Source organism: Lolium rigidum, chromosome 3, assembly GCF_022539505.1.
Source record: "Lolium rigidum isolate FL_2022 chromosome 3, APGP_CSIRO_Lrig_0.1, whole genome shotgun sequence".
NCBI lineage: Eukaryota > Viridiplantae > Streptophyta > Magnoliopsida > Poales > Poaceae > Lolium > Lolium rigidum.
In genome coordinates this window covers 108061503-108076722 of record NC_061510.1, presented here as the reverse complement: position 1 = coordinate 108076722, position 15220 = coordinate 108061503, and the positions used below count along the sequence as shown (strand labels likewise).

The following is a 15220-nucleotide window of genomic DNA, read 5'->3' as shown; positions in this document are numbered from 1 at the left end:
GACACAAACATAATGTAGCACTGCAGTCTGCAGGACATGAACGGTGGTAATAATATTGAATCGATGGTCTTATCGTACTCAAGTAGTAGCACAAGATGCTACGAGATCATTATCCATTTCCACGTCCGTGTACACTGTCCAGACCACGAGGATCGGGTCGCTAAGAACAAAATCAGTGGTTTGTGTTCCATGTGCTGATCTGATAATGGGTTGAGACAGAGGAACATGACAGCTTCAGCAGAACTCATCCCCTGTCAGTGTCATGCGCCTACGCACTGCCTAACAATGTCAAGAAACTTTTTTTTTTCGGAAAAGGCCTATATATATATATTATCTGAAACAATACCTTACAAGAAAGTCCTTATTACAAGAAAGGGAAATAAAACACAAGACTTTGAAACGAGGAGCACAACTGTCGGCCAACCCCAACAACGGCAGCTTGAGCTTGGTGTATGTGCTCAGGGGACTTTTCCTTTTTGAAATTTAGGGGCTTGGAATTAATATTTGCTCATATCCTTGCCAACGTGACTAGATGCTGAAATTTATGAATTACTTGCCATGGGTACTAATGTTGAGGCTTGGTGAAACAATCAAAGAAGAAAATGAAGAAAACCTACCAAAATCAAGTTAAGGTTACGATCTTTATTCGACCCCACCTCCTCATAGTTTTAAAAGCTAAATGCCTTACATATAATGATCCACTTGTTCTTTGGAACAAGCTGAAGAAAGGTATGGTCATAAAAAAAACAATGATTGTCCCTAAAGCTCATTATGATCGGTTCCACCTAAGGCTGCAAGATTAGAAAAGTGCTTTTAATTACAATTCAACCATGTTTAAATCACTTCACAATTGTTATTTTGCAAAGAAAAAGTCAGTGATGAGAAAATGTTAGAGAAAACGTACTCTACATTCCACTCCTAAAATGTGTTGATTCAGCAACAATATTGTGAGAAAGGGTTCATAAAATATTATGAGCTTGCTTTTTGGTTACTAGTGGCTGAACAAAATAATGAGCTTTTGATGAAAAATCATAAGTCCCTTCCAAGTGGTTTTCTGAAGCGAATACAACTAGATATGATAATCACAACAGAAGAAATAGACGCGGTTGTGGTTATGCCTGGGGCTCATAATTTCTGTTTTTAGAGCCGGCTGTATGCACGGGCTGGCCTAATTATTATTACCCTTGTTTTATTTTTTAATTTTTTTTAGAAAATCAGTTTCTATTTCACAAAAAATTGCATATATTTTGGAAAACGAAGGTAGAGTAGCAGTTGTTATATGACAGAATTTTAATAGCACGAGCATGAGAATCGTCACTAGTACGGTACATCAGTGGTTACTGCATCCACTGGTAGCTTTGCTGTTCAGTGAAAGGGGAACGGCGGGTTTTTCCTTTCCACAGCTTCGATGCAGCTGAGATTGGGGCCTCGCCGGCGTTCCCCTCGGCTGCAAGCCCTGGGCGGCGGCCCGGACCTCATCAGCACTCTCCCGGACGACCTGCTCCTCCTCGTCCTCGCCCGCCTGGAATGCGCCGCCGCCGCCGCCCGGACCGGCGTCCTCTCCCGCCGGTGGCGCGGCCTCTGGGCGCGCCTCAGCCGGATCGTCCTCCGCGACCTCCCCTTCTACTCCCTCGAGCCGGCGCTCGCCCGCCTGCCTCCCCCGCCGGCGATCTCCCTCCTCGAAATCTGCCTCCCCGAGCCGAGCGGGCCCATCTCCGAGGAGGACCTTGCCGATTCCGCCGAGGTCAACTCGTTGCTCCGCGCCGCCGCGCAGATCGACCCGGAGGAGTTCTTCCTGGTCTTCCCCTCGGGCCTAGTCGACTGTTGCCTCGTCCTCGACCTGCCTTGCTTCCACCGCGCCACCTCCATCGTGCTGAAGCTGGACCTTTCTAATTTCGGGGACTATTCCACCATCCTAGCCGGCGTTGAGTTCCCCGCGCTCCAGTCGCTGTCCCTGTCCTGCTGCACCGCCGACTTCGGTGCATTGCTCTCCTGCTGCCCCCGGTTGCGCACGCTCCGGCTCGCTGATGTTTGTTTCTATAAGGGTGCCTTCAGGGTCAACTCACCCTTTCTGCAGGAGCTAGTTGTCGTGGCTGGGGCATGGATAAACCAAGCCACCATTGTTGCCCCCGTGCTAAAGCAATTGACCATGTCCTTACACACCTACCAGGAGCTCACAATTTCCATTTTGGCACCAACGGTGGAGAATGTCTCGTGGGACTGCCGTTTCTCCGGGCACTCTATCGCCTTTGGTCTTTGGCGGCTCGCGCAGCTCAGCCTACAGGCGGCGGCAGAGATGCCCCCGTCGCTGCACATTCATGCCTGCATCGTCTGTCCCCTTCCCTGCTCAATTTGCGGCTAGTTTCAAGTAAACTAGATTTTGATGATATATCTTCTCTTTTTCAGAGCTGGCCTATTTTTCAAGGTGAAGTGGAGAACTTTACGCATGAGATAGATAAGCATATGATTGCCGAGTTCTCTATTTTGGAGTTACATCTCGATACATGGGGACATGTTTTTGGAGCACTCGCGTTTCTACTCCTTGGGATGAATCGAATTCGCAGTTCTATGCGGAGACTTAAGGTCCTCCTACAGAGATCAATGGTAATTCTCTCCTCTGGTCATGTATCTCAATAATACATTTTGTAACAAGTTACATATATATATATTTTTTTTTACTTTAGCCAGAAGACGTATGCCCACAAGATTGTCCATGTGAGCCCACGGACTGGAGATCCCAAACAATCTCCTTGACTGCTCTTGAAGAAGTGGAGATCAGTGGCTTCGAAGGAAATGAACATGAGATTGATTTCTTGAAACTCATATTCAAATGCTCGCCATTGCTTAGAAGAATTACTGTGAAGCTGTCACATGAGGTCTCACTGCGTAACTTTGGGCGCAGAAAAATATACGATATCTTCAGGGCTTGTTCCCCTGTCGAATTCTATGTCTCTTTTACCTCAGACGAGTATATGTTCTGCAGGCTTGATTAACACTCTTCTAGATGCCACAAGGATATAGCTGTTAATCCTCGTAAGTTTTCTCAAAATCTAAAGTCATGTTGTTGGTAATTTTCATGTCGTGCAAAGTCTCTAGCGTGGTTGCAAGTGTGTCATTGATATGATAATATTAAAGTGCGGTGCATATGCACACCCTGTTATTAGCTAAATGTGCCTACTGGTGTATTTGTGTGGGCAAAACTTCATATCTTCATCACATAGAAGCTGGATGGCGTAGTGAGCGGAAAACAGTTTGAATAGTTTTATGCAGGCTCCATACCTTAATTAGTTGCACTTTTGTATTTAATCTTCTGTGTTGAATTGTTGATTATGCCCGTATTTTTGCATCTGTATTCAGTACCAAAAAGATAGTTTCTGGGTTACTAGAAGTTAGTTGTTTAGATCTAGTTAAATTCTCTTGGACGATTACTTTGGTATTCCTCTCTGCCTCTGCAGTTGTCTTTTATCCTTGAACAACAACAATGTTTACTCAGACAATGACTCAACGTTTGCATGTTATGAATGCTGACCTGAGATTGTTTCAATTTGCCTCCTCTGCAGGGTGGATGCCCGGTAGCCAAAGTTGCCCGTTGACATCCCTACGTCTGTGGATTTAAAAATATCGTACTCTCCCACGACGATCTACTGGTCCCCTACCTGATCTTAGGATTTTGTTTTGTTCCTTCAACTGGTTGCCTGAGGTTTTGTTTCGTCAGTCAGGGTGCTGTAGCTTTGTGTATATAGGGTTCTTCTAAGTGGTGTTCTGTTGCTGAACTTCTGAATGACTTCTATGCCATTCAGTTATGGGAGTGGATGCACTCAACCTATATCTGTCAGTCATGTATTCTAAGGTTAAGCTAGCGATACTACTAAGCGTAGTTGCTTCGTGAGATTGTTCGTATCGAGTGTCTGACGACGCGCTGCGGCTCCAGCTAAGCTCTTTATGCTCTGATATATGAACCAAATTAGGTCTGATATGTTCAATCTTTAACTTGAGAACTGCCTTCGGTCTCCTCCCTTAACTTTCTCAAGTATACACGGCACCCTTTCTGATAAGCATAGGATGCACCTAGGCAAAAAACTGCTGGCAAGAGTTCGGTCATAATTGTCTTGAAAAAACTCATGCTGTACTGTTTGCTTGTACCTGATTTCGATATATATATAGTATGTGTATACAGTGAAAGCATGCTTAATGTAACCCCAACACCGACATCAATGGAGTGATCATGCATGTGTTGATCTGAAGAGTACAGATCGCTCCTTTGCTCCTCCACGGTGTGAGGTATGATTGATTGCACAGCATACGGGCGTCGGGGAGTTGGAGACGAGACGGCCTCCAGGCTCTTAAACAGTGCTGAGTGTTGGGAGATTATTGGGGTCTGGGGACATGGTTTTCCTAAAAGAAAAGGATGATTGGGGACGACGAGGCCCAAAGATATCGGATATGATCACTGTTTTCTGGTCCCCGATCGATTCCTTCACCAGGGACTGGAAACGGAACAGCGTCTCATGATCTGAGATTTTTTTTTTCGAAATGGGAAATGAAACCCAGCTTCTGCATCATGATGATGCACACTGCTTTTTATTAAAAAGAATCCAAGAATAAAGTTTATAACATCTCAATCATCGCTCAGAGCTGATACAAGAATCAACCGGCGAAATAAACCAAAAGAAAGTGGACTACAGATCATTGTAGCCGTCTACTGTGCCGCCAATCAGCCTGGCACAAGATATCCTGATCGACCATCTAGAGCCGTGTGCATCCAGTAGCCATAGCATCCCGCTGTCCCTTCGGTGACAGAAGAACCCACAGCTGGACACAATGTGACACCATATGGATAACATGCAGAAAGTAAAAAAGAATGTTTTTTGTTAAAAATAATATCATTCCTCGCTTTCCATATAAACCAACATAAGGCAGAAACCCCAATACGGATGAAAGCCTTAGATTGTCTATCAACTCCATTTAACCAATTACCGAACATATTCGTAATATTGGTCGGAGGTGGAAGAGCAAAAGTATAATTAATCGTGCGCCACAGTAGTTTAACTAAGGGACAAGTGATAAACAAATGTTCAATAGTCTCATGCTCTCCGCAAAAAAACACATTCTGTACATCCATTTCACCGTCTTTTAGCTAAATTGTCTTTAGTAAGCAACACCTTATTACTCAAAAACCACATAAATATTTTTATCTTTAGAGGAACTCTAACCTTCCAGAGATATTTTCGCAAAAAGGGTGTATGGTCATTCATAAGATCCTCATATATAGGTTTAACTGTAAATAGACCATTTGTTGTCAAACTCCAAACAAATTGATCATTATCATCAGATAAATTAATCCTCACAAGCTTACGGCATAACTGTAACTATCAAGTCCATTTGTTCCCCACCAACAACCTCCTGAAACTGATATTCAGAGGCGTTTGAGCTAACACATGGGCTACCGTTACATTCTTGTGATGCACGATATTATATAAGGATGGATATTGTTGGGCTAACGATGTTTTACCTAACCAGATATCTTCCCAAACCGAATATTTGCTCCATTACCTATATTGAAAAAACCTCTACTAAAAAAATCGTCCTTAACCCCCATCAATCCCTTCCAAAAGGGAGAGTCTGTAGGTTTAGCTTTTACCTCAGATAAGGTCTTTTGTCTTAGGTATTTATTGTACATCAACTCATTCCACACCCCTTCCTTATTAAGAAGTTTATAAAGCCACTTACTCAATAAACAACTATTCTTGAGTTCAAGAACCTCAATACCTTCTTTGGGTCGGCAGACAATATTCCACTTGGTAAGTCTATACTTTCTTTTGTTTTCCTCAGATGAGAGTGGATTTGGTGTTCAGATGAGTACGTGCGCACGCCCTAGCTGCCGTTGGATCAACGCTGAGATTCAATTTATCACTCACGGCAATCATACGGCGTTAGTACCTTTTTTGGCCGCTGCGTCGTGGGCATGTGGCCTTTCCTCGCACGCACATGGGCAGGCCCCACTAAACCGAGCGGCAACCTACTCCCCATCCCGTATTTCCACTAGCGCATTTCCCCATCGCGTGGCGCCTCCGGCAGCCGGCTGAGTCGGGGAACACGAGCGGGCCGGCGTGGTCGCCCACCGCCGCGGCGCCGGCGCGGATGGCGAGCGCGGCCATCTCCTCTCGTCCGCAGCAGCCGGCGCCGCATCGACTCGGGCTGCAGGTCCTCGTCGGTCTCCACTGCCGCCACCGCGCCGCCGAGCTCGAGCCCGTCGGCGCCGCCTTGAGCGCGTGCGACGCCCGGGTGTCCCGGGGAAACGCCGCAGCTCGCCGTCCGAGAGCACCACCCTCGCCGCCGTGACCTCGCCGACCGCGGCGTCCCCCATCACCGGCTGCCGCCGCCGTCGCCCTCGCACGAGTGGGTTGTTGCGCCGGCTGTGCCCAAACAAATCGGATGAGGCCACCACGGTTGGGAGTGTTGCGCGATTGGAACGCGTGGTAGGCGAGGCCGACGGGCTCCATCACGGACCGGCCCTCCCGCTTGCTCGACGACGCGCCGTAGCTTCTCGAGGTCCCGAGATGTCGTTCGAGCGACACCTCCGCCCCGCGTCCGCCTCCCCGCGCGGCGGCCATTCCGGTTGTGGTGACGGCGGCCTGGATGGTATTTTCTCGCTCGCACTACCGCAGCGGATCCGACACGAGCAGCACTCCGTTGACCGCACGAGAGGGGATCCGGCCACTCCATCGGCGAGGTGAAGCGGGGACCGGACCGAGCTGGAACGATATGAATCAAGGCGGAGATGAACAATGAGCCCGACCACCTCTCGCCGCCGGATGCACGGCGGAGCGGCACGAATCGAGCGTCCCATGGTCGGATTCGAGATCGCCAAATCTCGCCATGGCTGCCCTCGGTTCCCCATTGAGCAGATCTTGTACTAGCAGCTTTGCGGGATGAGGACACTCGCACGCGTCTAGTGCCTACCTACCAGAGCGAGACCAGCCTTTGGCTTGTCGTTTCCTCCTCGTCACAGGCTAACGGCAGAACAAACAGCGTGAGACACGTGTCGAATAGTAAGCGCGTGCTCACGTACCCATGTGAATACCAGCGTTCATCCGTTCCTCAGATTGCCAAAAGAATCTAGATCTATAAAAATCAAACCTTTTTCTTACCCCAACAGGTATCTCTAGAAAAGATAACATGAACATCGGTAAGCTTATTAAAACTGAATTGATAAAGGCAAGTCTATCCCCATATGATAATAATTTGCCCTTCCAGCATCCCAATTTACTTTCAAACCGGGTCTCCACTGGGTACCAATCAGAATTTCTAAGCTTTCTAAAATGGATAGGAATACCTAACTATTTAAATGGTAAGGAACCAGCATCACATCCAAAAATCTGTTTGTACTGGTCCACCTCATCCTCTGCCTTACCGAAACAAAAAATCTCACTCTTGTGAAAATTAATTTTGAGCCCTGAGAGTTCTTCAAATAGACATAGAATTAATTTCCTATTCACAGCTTTCTGGAGGTCATGTTCCAAGAAAAGGATAGTATCATCGGCATATTGTAATATAGAGACCCCCCCTCAACAAGATGAGGAATAACGCCCCCCTACTTGGCCATCATTTTTTGCTCTTTCAATTATGATGGCAAGCATATCCACCACAATATTAAAAAGAATAGGAGACAACGGATCACCTTTGTCTCAAACCTTTTTTTGTCTGAAAATAATGACCAATATCATCATTTACCTTAACCCTGACACTCCCCCCTTGGACATATTGTTGGATCATCCGACACCATTCAGGAGCAAAGACCTTCATTCTCAAAGTCTGTTGTAAGAATGACCATTTCACTTTATCATATGTCTTTTCAAAGTCAATCTTAAATAGAACCCCATCCATCTTCTTATTATGTAACTCATGAATCGTTTCATGAAGAATGACCACCCCCTCTAAGATATTCCTTCCCGGCATAAAAGCTGATTGTGTGGGTTTTATAACTCGTGGGGCAATCCCGTTATACGATTTGTACCTGCCTTCGTAAATAGTTTAAAACACACATTTAGTAAACAAATTAGTCTATATTGTTGTATTTGCACCGCATCCTCTTTCTTTGGTAATAAAGTTATAACGCCAAAATTTAATTTGTAAAGAGGCAAGTCCCCATTACTGAATTGATTGAATAACGCCATCAAATCATTCTTTATAACTACCCAAATTTTTTGATAAAACTATGTCGGGAAACCATCAGGCCCCGACGCTTTATTACGCTCCATCTGAAAAAGTGCCTCATGGACCTCTTCCTCAGAATAAGGAGCTGTCAAGATCTCATTCTCAACAGTCGATATCTGAGGAATGTCCTGCACCTCCTCCTCGAGCAACGAGATATTATTAGAAACCGGCGCCCCAAATAATTTCTTATAGAATTCACTAATGTATACCTTCAAGTTGTCTTCCCAACAATAGTTCCTTCTTGTTGTTCTAACTGAAATATTTTCTTTTTCCTATGTTTTCCATTCGCAATCAAATGAAAATATCTCGTATTACTTCCTCCTTCTTGGATATGTTTAACTTTAGCTCTTTGCGCCCATTTAGACTCTTCCTCTCTTCTTAATTTATTTAACTTTTCATTTGCATCTTTAAGAGTTGCTCTTTCCGACACTGATAAGTTAATCGTTTCAGCTTTCACATCTAAACACTCAATAATACCCAATAACTTATCCTTTTCTTTCTTATATTGTCCAGTTTGGTTCTTTGCCTAACCTTTAAGAAATTGTCTGATATGTCTAAGTTTATTCAACCACACCTCCATCGGATTCAAACCCACCAATACCGAATTCCATTCTTTTTTAATCATATCAAAGAAACTTTCTTGTCGCAACCAATGCAACTCAAAGGAAAATTTTGGCTTATTACCCAAATGTGCTTTCACCCCTGAGTCAATAAGAATCGGTGTATGATCAGAGTTCGCCCTTGTCAATGCACGTACAGTGACCAAGGGAAATTTTTGTTCCCAAGAAATGGATGCAAGCACCCGATCTAGCTTCTCATACGTTGGAACTTCACGATGATTCTCCCACGTAAATTGTCTCCCCGATAGAGTAATTTCACGCAGATTCAAATGTTCAATAATGACATTAAAAACAAAGGGCCAGCGAGCTTTAAAGTTATCATTATTTTTTTCTTCACGCTTCCGAATAATATTGAAATGACCACCTACCAAAATAGGTAGTGTTTCAGCCTCACAAATTCTGACTAATTCTGCTAAGGATTCAGCTTTATGTGCATCTTGGGCAGCCCCATAAACCGCCACTAGAATCCATTCAAAACCATCCCTTTTGCACTTAATATGAAGCTTGACACAAAAATCTCCAGTACTCACATTAAGCATTCAAGCGTGTCAGAATTTATACCTACCAAAATACCTCCAGAATCGATCATGTGGAGGTAAACAAAACCATGAATAGCTATATCCTGCCGCAAGTTGATTTAAAAAAGGAATAGAAAAATTAGACCTTCCAGTCTCCAATAAGATTACAAAGTCTAATCTATGTTCCCTAATTGTCTCTTTTACAAACAAATGCTTAGCGGTATCCCCAAAACCACCAGGATTCCAATTCATTCCTTTTAAATTTTGCATCATGAAAATTGTTTTTTAATTCTTCTCCTAGTACTTTTACGAATATTATTAGTATCATAGGATTTTCTCACCCTAGTCTTCTTCTCCTTACCTACCGGGTTCAGATGTTCCAAATGATCATCTAAATCCAGTGGGATGCAATCATCCTCAACCAAATCATCACAAAGGGTAGAAACTTTAGGCATCACAAGTGTTGAAGGATCTTCCTCCTTATTCACATACTCATCCACATTTTTTTGTAAAATTGTTAATATTCGTTCCTCTTCTAGCAACTTAATTCCTTTAATATGTCGGTCCAATGTCAAATTATCAATATGGAGAAGGCATAATTTTGGGTCCGACTGCCTCTGTCGCCGAATCATTGTACATTCTCCAAGTAGACTAGAGTGACTGAGTCAAGATTAAATCCAACATCAACATCTATCTTGATATTATCCTTTTTTTTTGTGAATTATATTGATAGTACCTTGGTCTGGTGGTTTCCACTTTGTTCTTTTTGGCTGAACATTCTTTCTTCTTCCTCCTCTGACGAAGATCATTTGCAGTTTCAGCAGTCCCATAGTACGGAAGCGTTCTGCTCTTGTTCGACACGTTGACATGAGCACCTCCGCAACTTTAACAAAAGCAAAAGAAATTGCTATTGATGCTGCTTGCAAAAAAAATCTGGAAAGAAAAAGCGACCACAGTGGGAGTCGAACCCACGACCTTCTGATCCGAAGTCAGACGCGCTAATCCACTGCGCTATGCGGTCACTATGTACTTTCTTCTCGTGTTATCCTACTAATATAGAATTTACAGGTCTGCCAAAGTGATAACGAGCAAAGCGGCAAAGAACATTTCCACGCACGTGCGGCATCTGCGGGGAGCAAGCCACCAGTGCTCCGTCTGGCGGGCCCCCACATCACACGTGCCGCCTCCTCAGCCCGCCCCTTTCCTCACTCTCGCTAGTCGCTACTCCCCCCTCCGCTTCGGCCGGCGAGCGGATCCGCCCGCCGCCACCGCCGCCCGCCGACAATGAAGCAGCTCCACCGGCAGGCGAGCCTCAGCAAGCAGCACCGCGCGCACCACCGCACCCGCTCCCTCGCCTCCTACCTCCTCCGCGAGCACCGCCTCCTCTTCGTCCTCCTCGGCTTCCTCCTCGCCTCCTCCTTCTTCCTCCTCTACCCCTCCCTCACCCCGCACCCCAGCTCCCTCTCCGCATCCTCCGCCCGCGCCGCCGAAGTCGCCGTCACCAGAACCCCCCGCGTCTTCTCCACCGCCGCCGCCAACAGCAACGCGGCGGCGGCGGCGGCGCGGCGCCTCCCGGTCGGCGTCCGCAAGAAGCCCCTGCGAGTCGTGGTCACGGGCGGCGCCGGCTTTGTCGGCAGCCACCTCGTCGACAGGCTCCTCGCCCGCGGGGACAGCGTCATCGTCGTCGACAACTTCTTCACCGGCCGCAAGGACAACCTCGCGCACCACCTCGCCAACCCACGCTTCGAGCTCATCCGCCACGACGTCGTCGAGCCCATCCTCCTCGAGGTCGACCAGATCTACCACCTCGCATGCCCCGCCTCACCCGTCCACTACAAATTCAACCCAATCAAGACTATCATATCCTTTTTCCGTTTCGTATTTGCACTATACATGAATGTTCTCACGTTTTGCAAAATAAAAGTGTGTTTGTTTCCTCTATTGAAATGCTATCCTCTATTGAAATGCTAATATAGAAAGGATCTCTTAAGAAGTAGTAGTACTAGATAGGTCAAACAACCACCTAAGGAAAATTGGAACGTTGTGCCCTGCCTGAAAGAACCTGAATGTTGAACTTGTTTCTTCCGATGCCGTTCTGTTCTCGAGTGGGTTCCTTAACTGATGAGGATGCACAAGACGAATGTGATGGGGACCTTGAACATGCTCGGGCTGGCGAAGAGGGTCGGCGCCCGGTTCTTGCTCACCAGTACCAGTGAGGTGTATGGTGATCCTCTAGAGCATCCTCAGAAGGAGAGCTACTGGGGCCACGTTAATCCAATAGGTGTGCTAATTTTATCTGGAGGAGATACCATTTTTTTTCCAGAACATAGGAGATAACATTTTTCATGTGCAACAAGCCAAGAAGTATCTTTCAACTGTTGCACACTTTAGTCTGCCGACTCCACTGCATTGTGATTTGTCATTTCGTGGTGATGTGCAGGTGTTAGGAGTTGTTATGATGAGGGAAAAAGAACAGCAGAAACTCTCACCATGGATTACCATCGCGGTGCTGGCGTTGAGGTAAAGCTGCACTTGTAGAATAGGGGTCTCAATCTAACTACAGACTATCTCGTTGGCAACGTTATATGCTGCCTGAAATTAATTGCACCGGACCCATCATTATGTATTAACTGTGTATGATTAAGAAATAATGCTAGGATTTTACTACAATTGAACTGGGCATTAATCATTTTGTATCCTGCGCCTTTGATTCCTTTTGAGTAAGTGGACCTAAGACTAAGAGTACTGAAGTGCCAAATATTGGGCCCATATGCGCTTCATGCTGTCTTTATGTGTATTTCTATGTACTTCATCTTGGGAATCATGAGCAAGGGGATTGTACCATGCGTATATCCCCAAAATGACACATTTTGGCAAAAAACCGGACCTTATGTATGAGATGCATATTGAAGTATAGACTGAATCAAACTGGGATATTAGAGCATCTCCAGCCGCGTCCCCCAAAGCGTCCCCCAAAGGGATTTGGGGCGCGCCGGACAAAAAAACCGTTCCAGCCGCGTCCCCCAAAGCCCATTTTTGTCCGGCGCGCCCCCATACGGTGTCCGGCGCCCCGAGCCCGTCCCCGTCCCACAGGGGACGCACCGGGCACGCCGGACACAACGAAAAGCGAGGCGAACCGACGCGGGCCCGACGCGTCAGCGGCTCGGAAGCCTAAAACCCCGTCGCCTACCTTTGGTCAAGCGACGTTAATGGCGTCCCTGTTTTCCCAGGCGACGCAGGGACGCGTCTCGTCGTGCATGGCCGCGTGGCCGTCCGCGCTGGCGTTATTGCGTGCAACCACCCTCGTCGCCGCCGCCTCCCCCCTCCCAGATCTTCTCCTCGTCTCTCCAGAAATGTCGAGCTCGTCCTCCCGCAAGATCGCCGCGGCGAACGGCTTCGGCCGCGGCAGCCTCACCGTGGCGGAGGCGTGGGCGCTGTACCACGCCAAGTATCCAGTCCCGCCGGACATGCGGCTGCCAAGCAGCGGCGGCTGGAAGATGGCCGTGAACGGCATTGGCGTTCCGCCGCCGCCGAAGCCGCGCACGGACCAATGGTGGGACACCGTCAAGGCCCGTCGGGGTCAACTCACCGCCCAGGAACGGTTGGATCCGACGTGGGCGGTCGACAACAACGACGCCTGGTGGGCGACGTACTTCAAGGCGAAGTACGACATCGAGATGCACAGCATGGAGGGGCTCGTCGGCGGCCCCAATAGCTGGAACAAGGACGGCCGCGCCCTGTTCTGGGGCGTTCCGGGGCGGACCCTCGAGAACGTCATCCGCGGCATCCGCAACGGCGCTCCAAGGCTGGAGATGCCGTCGTCGTCGCCGCCGCCGTCTCCTCAATGGTAGCCGGGGAGGACGACGTACTCGTCCTCCTCGCACTCTTCTTCCTTAGGACCGGCGCGATTGACGCCGTCCTCGTCTTACCGGTCGGCGCCGTACACCGTTCCCAAACGGGAGGTGAAGGAGGAGCTGGCGACGCCCGTCAACACGAGGGGTGGCGGCAGCGGCAGCGGCAGCCGGCGGCAGCAAGGGAGGCGCGGCGGCGCCCTCCTCATCCCGAAGCCGGAGGTGAAGGAGGAGCCGGAGGAAGCGTCGCAGGCGGCGGAGTATGAGCGGCAGCAGCGGCTCATCGCCAGCAGCGACGACCCCGAGGACTGCCTAGGTCTGCGGGCGGCGTTCTTGGCGTCCATGAACGACAAGGACGCCTGGAGGGGCGACCCCGACGCGGCGATCGCCTTGTCCATCCGCGACTCCGGCAAGCCGCCGGTGGACCTCACCGACGACGGCGAGGCAGGACCAAGCGGCGCGGTGAAGGACGAGCCCGTCGGCGAGCGCGTGCCAGCGTGAGGTCGTCACCGACGACATGTACAACTTCCCAGCAGTACTACGACGCCTCCGGCCGCCGCAAGTGGTTCTAGATTAGGTTTAGTTTAAATTTAGTCAAATTTCGTTCGAATCTATGTAAGTTTGGACGAATCTTAGTCGAATCTCGTTAAGTTTAAAATTTCCGAATTTTTGTTTGGGGGACGCGACTGGGGAGCGACGTACCCCAAAGGCGGCACGAACGAAACACGTCCCCCAAACGCTCAATCCGGCGCGGTTTGGGGGACGCGGCTGGAGAGCTAATTTGACAATAAAATTGTTTCCTTCAGGTGAGAATTGCTCGCATATTCAACACGTATGGCGCTCGTATGTGTTTAGATGATGGCCGAGTCGTCAGCAACTTTGTTGCACAGGTTTGTTTTAATTTATGGCTCTGATTTTTACAAAAGGAGGACTACCTACCATAGAAGGTCAGCATTACTTAATATTCATAGTGCCTCATCTCCAGGCTTTGCGAAAACAACCAATGACAGTTTATGGTGATGGAAAACAAACAAGAAGCTTTCAGTATGTTTCAGATTTGGTACTTGACTTGCTCACTTCCGCTTTGTTACTTTATGAAAACTGCATTGATGCTGCATTCATTCAAATCTGGAATCTTTAACCACTTTGTGAATTTGTAGGTCGATGGATTGGTAACTCTGATGGAAAGCAAATATATCGGACCTTTCAACTTGGGTAATCCAGGCGAGTTTACAATGTTAGAGCTTGCTCAGGTTTGACCTTGATACTAAAACTAACTCCTCTGCCTGCCAGGAATAACTCTCTGCACTATTTTTGCAGGTAGTAAAAGAGACAATTGACCCTAGTGCGAGTGTTGAATTTAAACCAAACACTGCAGATGATCCACACATGAGAAAACCTGACATCTCAAAGGCTAAATCTCTTCTCCATTGGGAGCCAAAAGTCTCACTGAGGCAAGGACTGCCACGAATGGTTTCAGACTTCCAGAAACGCATCTTGGATGAGAAATGAGGAGTTGGGGTTTCTGAACTCGGAACTGTATTATATACTTCACGGAGCGTTTTTGGTGCCTTGACAAGCTCGGCTACAGGAGTACAGACTACAGATAACTTACCCAAGATTCTTCTTCCAGGCATTTCCTTTAGTGACATGACAACTGTTATTCGATTTTAGTTTCATTAATACATTGGTTTTGTCTCGGAAGTGGGAATCATGTGCTCATGTTCTTGTCAAAACCTTAATATAGAGCCTTTTTTTCTTTTGCTTAGAATGCTATTTTGGTACTCATCTATTTTGTTTATTTAGGATTCGTTATACTAAGGTCAGAACAGAGACCCTTATTTGCATCATGTGGTTTGTGATTTATAGCTCATTCACAATACGGCAAGGAAGCTGGCAAGACGAAAACTCTCAGTGTGCTACATAATTTAGCCTGGCCAAAAGATATCTGCCAGCTGCCTTGGATGTTCTGACCTGCTCCTGCCTAAAGCCAAACCACGACGAGGAAGAAACC

General features: G+C 47.5%; 2 protein-coding genes and 1 non-coding gene across 4 annotated transcripts; 2 read left to right on the top strand and 1 right to left on the bottom strand.

Annotated features, from left to right (window-relative positions):
* Positions 1 to 1408: 1408 nt before the first annotated feature.
* On the top strand, positions 1409 to 3907 carry LOC124695320. Its single transcript, XM_047228177.1, has 5 exons — positions 1409 to 2329; positions 2407 to 2604; positions 2685 to 2876; positions 2984 to 3033; positions 3561 to 3907. Exons 1-4 carry the CDS (start codon positions 1409 to 1411, stop codon positions 2987 to 2989), a joined length of 1317 nt encoding a protein of 438 aa, XP_047084133.1. The 3' UTR covers positions 2990 to 3033; positions 3561 to 3907.
* Positions 3908 to 10302: 6395 nt separating this feature from the next.
* TRNAR-UCG lies at positions 10303 to 10376 on the bottom strand. The gene has a single exon. It is a non-coding gene; the product is annotated as a tRNA-Arg (tRNA).
* Positions 10377 to 10639: 263 nt separating this feature from the next.
* LOC124702129 (UDP-glucuronic acid decarboxylase 1-like) lies at positions 10640 to 14985 on the top strand. 2 transcript variants are annotated; one of them, XM_047234231.1, is made up of 7 exons: positions 10640 to 11215; positions 11489 to 11636; positions 11796 to 11875; positions 14013 to 14096; positions 14192 to 14266; positions 14367 to 14459; positions 14539 to 14985. In XM_047234231.1, the coding sequence occupies exons 1-7, from the start codon at positions 10640 to 10642 to the stop codon at positions 14716 to 14718; spliced, it is 1236 nt and encodes a 411-aa protein (XP_047090187.1). In that variant the 3' UTR covers positions 14719 to 14985. The 2 variants fall into 2 exon arrangements, with proteins under 2 accessions (XP_047090187.1, XP_047090186.1); XM_047234230.1 differs by having other exon boundaries at positions 14527 to 14985.
* The last annotated feature ends 235 nt before the right edge of the window (positions 14986 to 15220 follow it).